Source organism: Penicillium oxalicum, chromosome I, assembly GCF_001723175.1.
Source record: "Penicillium oxalicum strain HP7-1 chromosome I, whole genome shotgun sequence".
Lineage (NCBI taxonomy): Eukaryota > Fungi > Ascomycota > Eurotiomycetes > Eurotiales > Aspergillaceae > Penicillium > Penicillium oxalicum.
In genome coordinates this window covers 2,944,321-2,958,675 of record NC_064650.1, presented here as the reverse complement: position 1 = coordinate 2,958,675, position 14,355 = coordinate 2,944,321, and the positions used below count along the sequence as shown (strand labels likewise).

At 48.2% G+C, this 14,355-nt stretch overlaps 2 protein-coding genes across 2 annotated transcripts; both read right to left on the bottom strand.

Moving 5' to 3' along the window:
* Positions 1-340: 340 nt before the first annotated feature.
* POX_a00968 (uncharacterized protein) lies at positions 341-1,996 on the bottom strand (the record flags this gene model as incomplete). Its single annotated transcript, XM_050109898.1, has 3 exons — positions 341-981; positions 1,054-1,767; positions 1,867-1,996. The coding sequence occupies 3 exons, from the start codon at positions 1,994-1,996 to the stop codon at positions 341-343; spliced, it is 1,485 nt and encodes a 494-aa protein (XP_049973666.1).
* A 9,828-nt stretch (positions 1,997-11,824) lies between these two features.
* Positions 11,825-13,050, bottom strand: POX_a00966 (uncharacterized protein; the record flags this gene model as incomplete). Its single annotated transcript, XM_050109897.1, has 3 exons — positions 11,825-12,450; positions 12,514-12,843; positions 12,963-13,050. The coding sequence occupies 3 exons, from the start codon at positions 13,048-13,050 to the stop codon at positions 11,825-11,827; spliced, it is 1,044 nt and encodes a 347-aa protein (XP_049973665.1).
* Positions 13,051-14,355: the final 1,305 nt, after the last annotated feature.

Sequence of the window (14,355 nt, the reverse complement as noted above, 5' to 3'; positions counted from 1 at the left end):
AAAAAGAAACAAAAAGAGCAAAGGAATGGAAAGGAGGAAGCAGACTGTAAATCAGACCTCGGACCTACCCATATTCAGACGCAAAAAGGCCGTATACATCAACATGAGTGGAGCGGTGCAGGAGTGCAAGAAAAAAATCAATTAAAAAGGGCATAAAAGGAGGCGCCAACGGCAAGAGTAAATAGAAATGGTGGGGGTTGAGATGGGTGAGCAAGAGAGAGTGCGTGTGTAATAGTCAAATGGACTTCATTCAATCGCTGATACAGGATAAGCGAGAAACAGTTCTTTGGCATGCTTGAGGGAGATCCTGGGACACGTATAGGGCATGAGCGTTGTCGGTCTATTCTTCGTACTTGATCACGAATGAGCTTTTGGAGACGTCCGAGTCGCTCATGTTGGCCTCTTGGCCCTTGAGCTGTGGAGTCTCAAAGATCCGTGCCACCTCTTCCAGGGACCGTCCCTGGGTCTCAGGGAAGAAGAAGTAGACCAGGGCGAAGACGACCACCAGACAACCCACGTAGATACTGAAGTATCTCCAACGAAGAGCCGAAAAGGCCACCGGGTTGACGTATTGATTGAAGAAGCAGGCCAAGGAATCCGTCGTGAGAGTGACCGCGAGACCCTTGGCGCGAAGCTGAAACGGCAAGATCTCCGCCGGGTATGCGATGAAAAGGGGCATGTAGGCAAAGTCGAATGCGGCGTTGAAACAGAATAGCAGGGGGACGACGGCGATACCCGCTTGAATGATGCGCATTTCGGCAAAGACACCACTCATGACAGTGGCGGTGGCGAGGAAGATAGTCATCAGAGTGGTCGCACTCAGCCAGAGGGTTCGACGTCCGAGTCTGTTGGAAAGACTTGCTCCCGAAACCGCGAAGATCAAGTTCCAGACCTGCAGGCTAATATTCACGGCGGCTTCGTGAACGGCATTTGTAATACCAACGGACGCGAGGATTGGCGGAAGATAGTAGGAAGTGACACCTAGAAGCAAGCAGCGTCAGACCATGAGCTCACGACATTAACACAAATTTTCAACCCGGCGAAACAACTGACCATTTCCTGTCCATTCTTGCATGAAACCCAAAAGGATACAGATAGTGAGGCGATGGATGTCACCGCGAGTCTTGAAGAACGCGCTCCACTTTGAAGCCGCTTTCTGGTCCGCTTCAGCGTGGATGCTGGCACAAATCTGGTCGTATTCTTCCTGAACCATCTCATCATGAATGTCGCCATTGCCGTGGTACCGAGTGAGCATGGCGAGAGCCTCACCCTGTCTATTCTTGGAGACCAGCCATCTCGGGCTCTCCGGCATGATCAAGAGCGCCACGAGTTGCAGGCTTGGAAAGAGCACCTGCAACAAACAGGGGACTCTCCATGACCAGCTGTTTTGAATTGTCAAGGTTCCAAATGCAATGGCTGCAGCGGTGATTGATCCACAGAACCAGACCGAATTGTAGAGTCCGGTGAGAGTTGGTCGTTGACTCGGAAAGGCCGTTTCGGCGATCAACAGCGGCGCCGCTGTCTGGGAAAATGCCACACCAGCACCGGTCACCACGCGAGCTCCAAAGAAAACCCAGGGGTGTTTGACGGCGGTCTGTAGGATGGATGCGAGGATGCATAGGATTGACCCAATGAGAATTGAAGCCTTTCGACCCAATCTATCGGCGGTATAGGCAGCCGGCACGAAGGAAAGGAATGCTCCGAGGGATACAGAAGCGATGACGAGACCCTCTGCACTAGAGCTGAGATCACTCAGAAACTTTGTGACTATGAATTTCTGTGTCAGTACTGCCTCTGGAGGTGCATAATATAGATTGAAATATGAGGATCAAGAACTGGGATGTGGGAGCCGCACGGCTGACGTACACTCAGGAAGAACAAGTAAGCTGTTGATCTGACTAGCATTATATCCTGCTGTAGCAGAAGCCGAGAGCATTAAAACAATACCCAGGTTGAGTCGTCGCAATCCATGGTTGACCGGTTCTTTAGGCGACATCGTGATAATTGGTTCGAGCTTCGCTTCTTCGTCTTTGTCGTCTTCTCCCGGAGAGAAAAAAAAAAATAAGTTGATCCAGCTCCAGATATCAAGTAAGCTTTATTTGATGTTCAAAGCTCAGCGGACATTTATTTTCTGCTTGGGGGTTCGGACATTTGTCTGCTCTATACATTCTTCGTAATTGACTGGCGCCGATCTCACCCACTAGGGTCACACCTTGTCGTGGAATGGGTGGGAATGTAGGGAGGGAGTATCCTAAGACCCAATCATACGCCCGCTTTACCCATCGGAAGTTCATGATAGCAAATAGCTAGCGTTGGGCTATGCAAGGACCAAGCAAGCTCCAAGCTCTATTTTGAGGAGATAGCACCGAGGGGTTGGAGCTGATCAGCGTCTTCGCACAGCTCCCGGCAGCTGCTGCATCCACGTTGAATCGCGGTGACGCAATACTCTACCTGCACAGCTCAGATCTTTCATGAATTCAGGAAGTGGGTAGTGCTGGATATGTGCTGAAGAGCTTCAATCCAATGGGGAGCTTGACTCTTCTGTCGGCATCAACTGGATTCCCCTGCATGACTTGTTGACCACTTTTTTCTTTCTTTTTTTCTTTTTTCTTTTCCCTCTCTAACCAGATCCCGCGACTTCAGTGCTACCTTGTCAGACCCAGGCTCCATCATATTCTCTCCCCCCACGACTTGGCGTCCAAGCGCCTTTGTGCCCCCATCCTTCATCATAGACTGCAGAAAGTCGGGTGCGGAGATTTTTTTCCACATTCCTCTACGCGTGTCGCTGAATTTCCATTTATTGATTTGTTTGAGGCTGACTCTTGAAGCCGCCTTATCCGCCACTGCGTGCGTGAGTAGCATCGTCCTTCATACAGATTCTTGTACGATTCATGTCGTTTTTGCCTATTGCGTGAACGTTCATGTGACCCTTAGATCATATGAGAGGACGACATGGTTTCCGAGTTGAGCCGCCGGACCCAAATTGCCAGAATCAAATGAATGGAAATAAAGGAAAGAAATGACGAGACATAACAAGGCTCTTGTTATAAGGAGCCAGATCGATGCTTGGATGCAAAACGGTTATTTTTATAGACTCAACGAAGTATCGATAATTAAATTGTCACAACGCATGTACTTCCGGGCCTCCGTCTGAAATCCATCCTTCAATGGGTCTGGCTGATGAGAAGGTTTAGTTCTAATAGTATGGCCCCAAGGGAGCGTATGGCTTTTGCAGTTGGAGGACTTTTATCTAATAGCAGATTATATTGGCAAATACCTTCTATTGATGTCTCAGCTTAGAGTAAGGATGGCATCAGAGCGCACTGGGAACCCCGATGCGTGTGCTGAAAGGATACTGATTGGAGCATATCATGATTAGAAAGCTCAAATGACTATACTTAACAGTCTCTCGTTTCTGTCGTCTATACTCATAACTTAGAAGATCATGTGTAAATGAAATTGTAGTATACAGACCAGAGAGGCGCTACATCAAATTCTTGAAGCCCGGTCCAGTGCTTCCAACATTGAAGTGCTTTTTTGGGCCGCAAAAGGAACCTTTTAGTGCTCATCAACTTCTAAGAAAAGCCGACACAAACTAGCTTAGCATCGGAGAAGTTTTTGACTTAGATGCGCCTATTGATTTGCCATTTTCACCGTGGCTGAATATATGGTGACGGGAGTCGATAATAAATAATTGCACTCTTGATTTTCAAAATTGCAAGAAATACAGTGAAGCGAGTAACCGCACTGAGAGTCTGGAAGATATCTTGGCATGCCCTTGCGCAGGATTCGGAGAGCAAAATCTAGACTCAGAAATAGAGTTCACTTTTTCGTAACACGATTGACATCTTCAAACACTGGCTATATTTTATTTGTATAAAGGTATGCTCGAGTAGGTGGCAAAAAGGCAAGTTACCGAAGATGAGCATTGACAGTGTTGACTTGTAGCCTGCCGGCACAAGCCCGATTGGCACAATGTCTGTATGTCTGTGCACCGTACCACTTTTAAGGCGCATTCAAAAGTACCACCTCGAGATAGTAAAGTCCGACCATATTCTGTAAGCTGTGGTATGTGCAGGGCTCTCAATGAGACCCGACCATTTACGTTGACAGATTTGAAGTACTGTAAGTTCCCAGTGGTCCCTTTTTCTCCGAACAGCGGAGCATTTTGGAATAGCGGATGAAAAGCAGATCATGGTTGTAACAACAAGTTCTACTCCATTATAAAAGAATTTCAAATCACAGTCAACATGCATAAAGATTGTCTTATGATAGACCTGGCGCATTGCGGAATTGGCATGTATCTTAACTCGGGCCTTCAACGTCATATGCAGATAATCTGCGTCGCTATGATTCAGAACAGCCTGAATTCCAAAGCCTCGCAGCTAAGCAAATCTTGCGTGATACAACGATCAAAGTCTCGCCGCGAGTCTCTGACCGTCTGTTTTTTCCTGGGGGGACGGGATGACGATCCTGTTTCGTACCATTTGAGCGTGATGATTGCGGATGTAACCTCCCTGCTATGAGAACCAGCCCTGTTTGACAGCAGAAGACAGTCGAGAGTGGACAGCTGCATTGATTACGGGACATGACTGTCATCATCGAGCACTTATCGAGAAGGCACGGTGGCTCAGCGTTAATGTATCTTGACCTCAAATGACAGTCTGAGTCACCCGATCTGCTCGACCGGCGCTTCACGACGGATGCTCAGCAACACCGTCAGATATGCAGCACGGATGATCATTCGTGTAACACGTGTTGAGGACCGTGCTGAGATTGCTGAAGTATCTTACTCTTTCTCCGGAGAGTTTGGTGTATAAGGAGACAGGCACTCGCTACGTGTGGTTATCTCACAACCATTAAATGTCTATTTTGTGCAAGCTTAAGGATCTGTACGTTGTGAAATTAGCCTGTCTTACCCGCTCTTCTATGATTTGAGGACCAGCTTAGCCTGTATCTTCCTTGGTCCGGTGATTGCTCGATTATGTGCTCCGGTCCTTTTGAACACGATCCGGTCACTCGGGTCATCGAACAGGTTGATCCATTTTCACAAATGGGCTGGAAACCACAGCCCACGTGATGATCAATCACATAGCGACGGAGAGAACAGCGTCGTACTTTTTATTCTGTTGGTGAGCCAAAAATAATCGCAGTCACTCGCCGTTCCTCTGTCTAGGGGCAGCGTTGTCGATGTCCACATAAAAAGGGTGAAGAATGCGGATAGCGCCATCCGGGTTTCCGTCCCTGGGCCGGGGGATGTGCAACAAGTCCTGGAGTCCGGATACTCGCGTCAGGTGATGGACTCAAACACTGTTGAACATGAGAGCCCCTTATGTAGTGGAGTCTAAATTGTTCAAGGCAAAGAGTCAGAACATATTGCGGGGTCTTGGAGATGCTCGTTCTTTTCTTTTCCCTTTGTGGAGATAGACCAGCCGCGTCGCATACATAGAGAGGTGAATAGGATGTACCATCGATCTCATTCCTCGTGGCGAAATCCACGAGGATTCGGAGCTCAGCTTTGGGAATGGAGGGGTGACATCACCAGCATTCTGGTCCAAGCTCCCTTTGAGGGGGATCGTACGTTGAAAGCACACGAAGTTGTTGGAAGAAAGGTCAGGTTCCGGCGAGAGTCACACACTTGAGTCATTTGCCGGTGATCTCGTTGCGCTCGAAGTATAGATGCTCATGCACGCAGCCACCATCACAGTATCATCTCAAGGTCCCCGGTCCAAAATGCAAACAGTGCGGCAAGATGCTGCTTGCCCGGCCTGACAACGTTCAAGCGAAAAGAATAACCTCGAGTAGGCGGAGGGGAATATACCTCCCGATTGAGATCGCCAATGTGCCTTACAATGCAGACAAACTCGATCCGTGTTGTCGGGCATCGCACCAAAAATGTACCCATAATGTCACCCTTGAGTAAAAAAGGTTCACATCAAGATTGCCAATCTTGCTCCATACGCAGCCTTAACAGCACCCCGGAGCATCCTGGATGTCTGAGATTTGAGGTCCCATGACCAGACGGATGGAGAAAAAGGGTTGCGCAGTTGTTGAGATCAGTCGCTAAAAGTTCGGGATAATCGGAAATCTGGGGAATCTGCCAGCCTCCACATTCACCTCCAAGTTCTCCACATTCAGTGGCCCTGCCATCAATTCTCCGGTACTATTTAGTGTCTAGGAATAGCCCCTCAGGGCAGATTCAAGGTCATTTCAGCCGAGCCAGGCTGACTACCCTTCCTGACGAGCTTCAATATGTGCAGCGGAACTGACCAGACAGGGAAAGGGTTGAACGATGGGGACACACGCCTCTCGTGGCCGGCGATCATTAGTTTTCTTTGCGAACAGAGATCAAAACAAACCACTCGGGTCTTCTAGTAGCTGACAGTAGTCATATCTGCAAATTTGATCTTTTTTCTTTCCAATTTTCAAGGCTGATTTTGAGACCGTTGGAAAGTACAACTTTTCAACAGAAATAAAGAAACAAAGCATTCTCAATTTAACTTGAATCGAAGTTTCCCCTAAGAACTGCACTTTTGAGGCTTGTAGGATGTCCATAGAAAGATGTTACTGAAGCAAGTCATGTAACTTATCCTAGGCACATAGCCACTCTCCTGGGTTTCATCTCGAGTTATGTTGTTGTGTGTCCGGTAGTTCTTTTGGCGTGCGTAGTTGCTCGGGCGGTTACGGAAGCAATTTAAAGTAGAGCGGGTATGTGAAACGGTCAATGATATATTTCAACTGTTAGACAAGAGCTAGCGCTTGACTACTCCAACACAACTCCAGCATCTATTCTCAAGGTGCGAGCATGGTAAGTAACTGCCAGAAGACGTCAAATAGTGCTCGGTCCTACAAGTAGTCTGTGCCCAGTGGGCACTGCCCACTGAGTCTAGGAACCAGTTCAACTTTGATGGACTCTGCTACTCGTACTGAAGGAACATGATTATATCAGCATTTATTGCCTAAGGCAGTTTGTCCTCCATCGCAGTATGACCCGTAGTCTCCAACCTCAAAAGAACAAGCCATGACCCATATGAACCTAAAGCCCTGCACCTACACATGAGCCATCCCGGCCATGGCCAAACAGTTACAGGGAACTTTGATCAGTAGCTCTCTCAATATACTGACCCCTAGCCGTAAGATCATCCGGGTATTTCTCAACCCTTTTTCTACAATTAAGAAGATAACCGAACATTGCGACTTGTTCGAGTACACGTCCGGGCAATGGATGCACGTTGCAAACCGGCACATCGAGTGTATTGAGCCACTTGACTGATCTGTCGGGACTGGTTGTAATGATGCATTGAGGCACCGACCGTGAGAGGAGACGCCCTTTCAATGTCCCTGAGCTCAAGTGCCTTGCAGCTTTGGCCATCATAGGATTCGAGAAGCTTGCCGAAGGAGGATTCAACCGTAGGTTCATCGTCACAGCGCGAGATGGCTTTCGATTTGTGGTACGGAGTTTATATCCGGTCACCGAACCAAAATCTCTGGTAATTGCGAGTGAAGTCGCAACCATGGACTTTCTTCGCTCTCAGGGTATCCCAGTTCCGAAAATCTTTCGGTATTCTAGCGGGGCGGATAATTCTGCGGGGACAGAATACATGTTTATAGAATTTGTGCAGGGAAAGAACCTAGGGGATATTTGGTATACTTTATGTGGACAAGAAAGAAAGACTATACTTTCAAACCTCGTGCAATTCGAGTCACGTCTGTTCAGCTTGCAGTTTCCAGCAAGTGGAAGTTTGTACATGTACTACAGCAATGATTTGCCGAAGAATGAGGGTCGAATTGCTGTTTCAAGCTCAAGCTCTGCCCGTTCGTTCTGCGTTGGGCCCGATACTTCGCTTGCCTTGTGGTATGGAAAAAGACCTGACTTATCGGTTGGGCGCGGAACATGTAAGTTTCTCGATTAGCAGTGAAGAAATCGGAAGATGCTCATACTAGATCGAGAGAAGTCCAAGATTCTTTGTCAATCCTCACTGCTGGCGCCACAAAAGAGATCGCCTGCCTGAGAAAGTTCGGACGGGCCCTTCAGCCAACGCAGCGACTGTTCAGGGAGGTATACAACTACTCGAAAAGTAAAGAATACAAGCATAAGAGGCAAGCAAGCAGTAATCATGCATCGTGCGCTAATCACAGTAGTCTATCTACCCGCATCATGGTTGCTCTTCAGCCCTCGTGAGAGACTCCCAATTTCTTTCGGATGAAGCTTGATGAAACTCAATTTGTCGCCAATAGAGAATGTGTCTAGTTCATGCCTCTTTTGGAATTTTGACTAATCACATAGCGACCATTGTGTCCGGGGCACTTTTGAGTTGTCACTATCACAGGTCTGTTTAGTAAGCTAGGCAGTCTTTGTGGATGCATTCTAGCCGAGCCTTGAAGATCCTATCGTTGTGAACCACTCAGCGAGGGCACCTAACCGACTAGGTTGCTAAAGAGCATCGACAGGCACTGAGTTTGAGTGAACAGAGGCATATCAAGCTGACTTAAGAACGTACGATCGTATTTGGCAGCGAAAAAGAGTCTTGCATTAACATTGCGAGGGAATGTTTCCACCGAGCACTTACGCAAATTCTTCTATCTTATATAACCTCCCTAGCCCAACGGTGCTTCCGTTGTCCCGAATAATAAGCGTGCGGAACAAGCTCGGATCTCCAACGTACATCGGCTTGGTAGGCACCATCCTGACGAGTGCCCCTTCCCTTCTCCTCAATTCTTCCGGCTTTTCCTCGAACATTCGCCCGGTCCTCATATCGGCGCGCTGTAAAAGCTCAATGCGACAGGGCACTCGGGCCGTCCCGCAGTGAACGATTGGCGTATAGCCATTATGAATCCTCCCTGGATGATAGGAGATCACACTAGCGATGAAGGATTTACAGCCCACTGCAGGATCCCCGGCCGCGCTGACGACGTGTCCTCGTCGTAACTCGACGCTATCATCACTCGGGGTGAAAGCCACCATCATACCGGGAGTGGCCTCATCTATGGCCTCGCCAAAAGACTCGAGCGAATAGATCTCGAACGTGTCGCCGGTGGGAAAAACAGTCACCGACATGCCGAGTGTCAGCGTCCCTGAAGCAACCATGCCATATGCAACAGTTCCGACCGAAGGGACCTGGCGTACGACTTGAATAGCAACTCGGAGGGGTTTACCAGAGCTGCGTCGCTCGATCATTGTTCTCCGCGGAAGATTCTCCAGGGCCTCAATCAGCGTAAGCCCATGGTACCAGGATGCGTTCTCGGGGGCGGTTGTGATGTTCTCTTGCTGTAGGGCCGAGACAGGAATTCTTTTCACTAGATCCTTATGAAAACCGGCTCTTAAGACGAATCTGCCCAACTCATAGTCTAAATCGTCAAAGCGTTGCTCAGACCAGCCGCAGAGGTCCATCTTGTTGATCGCGACAACCAATGTCTTCACCCCCATGAAGCCTGCCAGATAGCAATGCTCACGCAGCTGTCCCTCTCGCTTGTAATTCTCGCCAAACTCCTCTTCGGTCGCTGAGACCACAGCAAGGGCAATGTCGGCTCCACAAAGTCCAACGATGGCGGATTTTACGTATTCGCGGCGACCGGGAACATCTATCCATGATCCGGTTAACTGACTTTTTCCTCTTCAGAGCCAGCGGGTCTGACATACCAGTAAGGACCAACTTGTACTTTTCCGTCTCGACCATTCGAGTAGTGATATCGGTGCTGCAGTTGCGTTCGCGCTCGTCCTCGAGGGTGTCACAAAGCCAGGCAGGCTCAGTGTAGTCCTTGTCTGCATCCTGGCAATCCTACGGGGACCTTGTTAGCCGTCGCTGAGAGATTGGCAGATGAATCCTTACCTGCGCAATCCGGTCCCAGTATTCGTCATCCACCTTGCCCAGGCTTAGCAGCAATTGACCTATCGCAGTCAACTTCGGGAAAGCTCACAGGCCAATTTACTCGACCCCAAGAGCATAATTACCAATAAGGCTCGACTTGCCAGAATTCTCGTGGCCAAGAACGGCGATGTTGATAGATGGCTTCTCTGACCTAGCGATCCATTTAATATGAGAGTTTTGCAAGGCCGATTTGAAATTCGCGTCGATGGACTTACATCGTCAAATAATGGTCTGAGTAAACACTTTGGAGAAATGATCAAAAATAAGGAGAAAAAGGGAATCTCGACAGAATCAATACTCTCTGCCTCTGCGCACGCAAAGCAGGCGGGAAGAGAGCTTTTATCCTCAATATTCGACATGGCACCTGCGACTCGATGGTCGCTCATCCCTCCACAACTCCGAAAAGTTATGTCATGGTGCAGAAAGAGCTGCAGAAGTTGAGGCAAGAGTGGGAGTTGATTTGCCAATGAACATCAGCGTTTCAATGATCCTACATGATGATCCACTTCAACCACACGAGCTCAGCTGAGTAGGTCTCGATGATCGCGTGGGACACCCTGTAGGACCCCCCGGAAAGTGGTAATGGGGGGATACATTTTCAGCCAGCCTCGGCAGAGCGCGGCGCGATTTCGCACTGTCTCGTAGATCTTTACCCCAAATGCGTAATGTTTCAATCCTGGGCGCGACAACTCAGCCCCTGATTCGATTTCCGATCCTGATCCGCCGTCTAGCGGCCGTCGAAGGGAGTGGAATAGTTCGTCGATCCTTCACACATCTTTTGTAGCCGAGAGGTACTGAACACTTCTGAGCGGGACACTTTACTGCACGGCCAATCATATACACCAACTTAATCATAGAGCCGTCCAGGCCAAGCTCGATCTGACTCGGCTCGCGTCGCGCCTATCACCACCACCTCTCTCACCCTGTGAATAACGTAGTCGGTCCATCTCCTCCAGCGCGGAGTCAAGGTCACTCAATCAACTTGGGTTTCTGAGAAAGCGGGAGCGTACATCGTCACACAAAGACGGGATCTGCGTGAATGTCAAATCTCCAATCACAGCCACTTACGCCACAATCTCTCGTGGTCGAGCCTCGGATCTTGTTTATCAGTTAGTCGTGCACGAATGTCAAATCAATTGAGAGTCGTGTGCTGGATGATTATCTACAATACCCTGACCAATGGATAGCGTCTTGTTGCTGCTCTAGGCCATTGCTAGCTCATGTCGTAAACACGGATTGATCGGACCGAGGCCTGGACCTATCAAATGGTCTCTCCTAGTGGACTGCCACAAGTGATTATTTACTGCGACAAGGTGATGTTGTTTTGATAGTTGTCCAAGGAGAGAAAGCAAAATACTTAACGAACAGTCTCAGAAAAAATCAAAAACAAAAGGACTAGGTGATCTTCCCTCCATTGACATTCCTTGAAGCTGTCAGCAGCACTCAGTAGGCACACTGGGACCCCTACCTACGGATTCCGATATCACACGGACAGCACGATGATGACAGGCAAGCCAAGACGGAGCGGAACGTCGAGCGAGCAACATGCCTGAAGAGTCAGCCTGATCTACGTATTAGGGCAGATCCGCACGAGGGAAATTTTTGCTCCGAAACAAGTTATTTTGCCCAAATCTATCTGAAAACATTATAGTATACATCTTCGTTGAATTTCAGGTATTCTCGCACTCTTTGTACGGCCATAAATTATTGAACAGCTCCTTTTCTTCTTTATCCTTCGCCAGCCCAATCAAGATATCTCTGATCTTGCGACAATTTTCACGGGCAGACTCGTAGTCTTCAGAATCAACCATTCCATCCGCGGGGAGTACAGCTTCCTCTCGGAACATTAACAACATACGCCCGACACCATTGATATTTTCCTCTTCCTGAGAATGGAGCTCAATATCCTCGCTGTTAAAACCGATCGGGCAAGGTGTGTCAGGGAAAAACTCGCTTCAATGAACTTTAATGTTCATGAGTGCTTCACGCAGGAAGAATAGGTCTCGATTTTCCCACGCTCCAGTCACGAGCTTAACGGGTTTCCGGAGGATAGAAGTTGCTGGTTGCTGAAGTACCGCCCAATGAAGAGGTGCTCGTTTATAAACCTGCGCCTCGTAGTATTTGTGCATGGTTTCACTTTCCAAATCGTCATCAATCCGCTTCTGTTCGTCTTGACTCAAGCTTTCGAACCCATCTGGTCGCTCAGGGACGACCCAGCCTTCCCGAAAAGGTCCGGGATGTCGACACATTCGGGGAACGCCAGATTGATAAAATATTGGGGCAACGGACGCTGATTGCCAGTCCACGATGCGGGTGATCTGACAGGTATCTGGATCAACGAAAATGTTATCCAGGTGAAGGTCGGGATGCCAGAGAACGTTGGTAGAGGACGGTTGATCGTTGGGCTGGGGGACAAGATAAGAGGCGACTTTCATATATCTCTCCAAGAGTGAGATACCATCTTCGAGAACTTCTTCACTCTTGCCAGGCTGGTAATAGTTCTCTCGGGGAACAGCATTTGTCTTGATCCACATCATTTCATTGTGGCCGATCGCACGGGTGTATTCGAATGCATGTTTCCCTGCGCAAGAAAGCGGTACTATTAGAAAGAAGGGAATGGACAGTTGACGGTCAATCAACTTACAAGGGCCATGGTCCAATTTCATGTCCCTCCTAGATCCACTGCACAGTTCGTTCGTGGTCAACGGCCCAATGGAAAATCGTTCGAGGATGTCTGATCCACCACTCTGTGTATGAATGTCTTCTGCTTCCCCGACAAGTAAGCGCAAGTTTTCTTTGAAATAGATGCAACCGTATTTGTCAAAATTAATTGTGGTCAATGTGTTCTCTATGTCGGCCACCTGAGTTATCAATTGTAGCTTCAGCTTCCGAGGCCACGAATTCCACACAGAACCCAGTCGGACACCAGGGGCCTTCTCCTCGATGATATATTCGGCCTCGACCGAATTGTTCGCTGCATCGGAAGACCAAGATAACACCCGAGGAACGGGAATACCCAATACATTACGAAGCTACTATCCATTTTAGCGTCGGAACAACCGCTAGATGACTCCGAACATCTTATCAGCTCACGCGTGGCGACCTCAGAAGCAACCAAAAAATGTGCAGGTCCGGCATTGGGATTTGGGAGTTTCGCAACAACTTCAGACCCATTATCCATTCTCAAGAGGAAGACTTTATTATGCAGGCCTTCCACGCACTTTGTAACTCTGGTGCCTTGAATGACGTTAGCTGGAGTTCAATCTCACTGTTCTCGACAGAATCGGAGCAACTGCAATACTGGGCCCCATTGCAAACCCCATTGGCGACGTCAAGAAGCTGTTTTAAGTTGAATTTCAAATAGCGCTTTTCAAGTTCGCTTTCTTCGTTCGATCTGGTTGAATTGAAGCCTGAATGAGCTGCTGCCCGAAAAGAATTACGGACCAATTTGCTTACAGCCATCAATGTCTGGTGTATCGATACAAGTCTTCCTCGGGGATTATTTTTTCTATGTACGAGAACAACCTTAATTACTCCGCGTGCTCGATTGATGAGATAAGACTTGAAAAACAAATATCACCTGGGCGATGCTTTCTTTCCAAGTAAAACTCCGGATCTCGAGCGCTTCTCTGAAGTTCATCTGGTCGGAAACGTGAAAAAAATCTTATATTCTGGTGAAAATAGGGACCATGAGATTTTCAACGAACTTTTCGAATGTCAGGCTCCCAAAGACTTCTGGGGAATCGGATCATCGTTACCGAGGATGATCAGTGTCGATATTGGTACGTAGTAGGGCGAGGGAACATCAGCCTCCGTGGAAGTGCTCTCCCGGAAAAATAAGGTATAGTCCCGTGGCATGAAGGGTCTATGGGTTTTATACCAACAGGTTGATATACTTCTATCGTCATGCGTTGGCTTTGCTACACCTACTGTTGCTAGCTTCAACTTTCCTTGCGATAAGTCACATCTGCTGCATCATGTCCCAAAGCCTATGATGAGAAATCAACTGTGGACCCCTCTGTAATTCTGTGTAAAAATTACAGTCTCGCATCGGGTAAAATACTTACCAGTTGACTACTGTAGCTAGCCAGTAGGCTGATATTTGATGTACGGTATGGAGGCTATCTACATACGTATCTACATGTATGGACCTATGTATCCCAGCCGATGCGCTGCCGTATCAATGCATTCTTGTACTTGTAACCGGGCGAGGTCCAATGAAGTAGGTAGTCGAGGCATGGAATCAGATCAGATGTTGTGTACTCGAGCAGCCCGGACCGATATACCTAAGTACGCACTACATCCTGTACACACACCACAAATAGTCGACACAATTTTCATTCCACAATCTCCAGAGGAAGGAGTGTATGTCATTATATCCCAGATCGAGCATCGTCTCTATTCAAACTACGATGTACTGAGGTAGTTAGTTTCCAACTCTTCATGGGTCTCGAAACGAAGGCGAGATACTCATCCAAAATAAAGA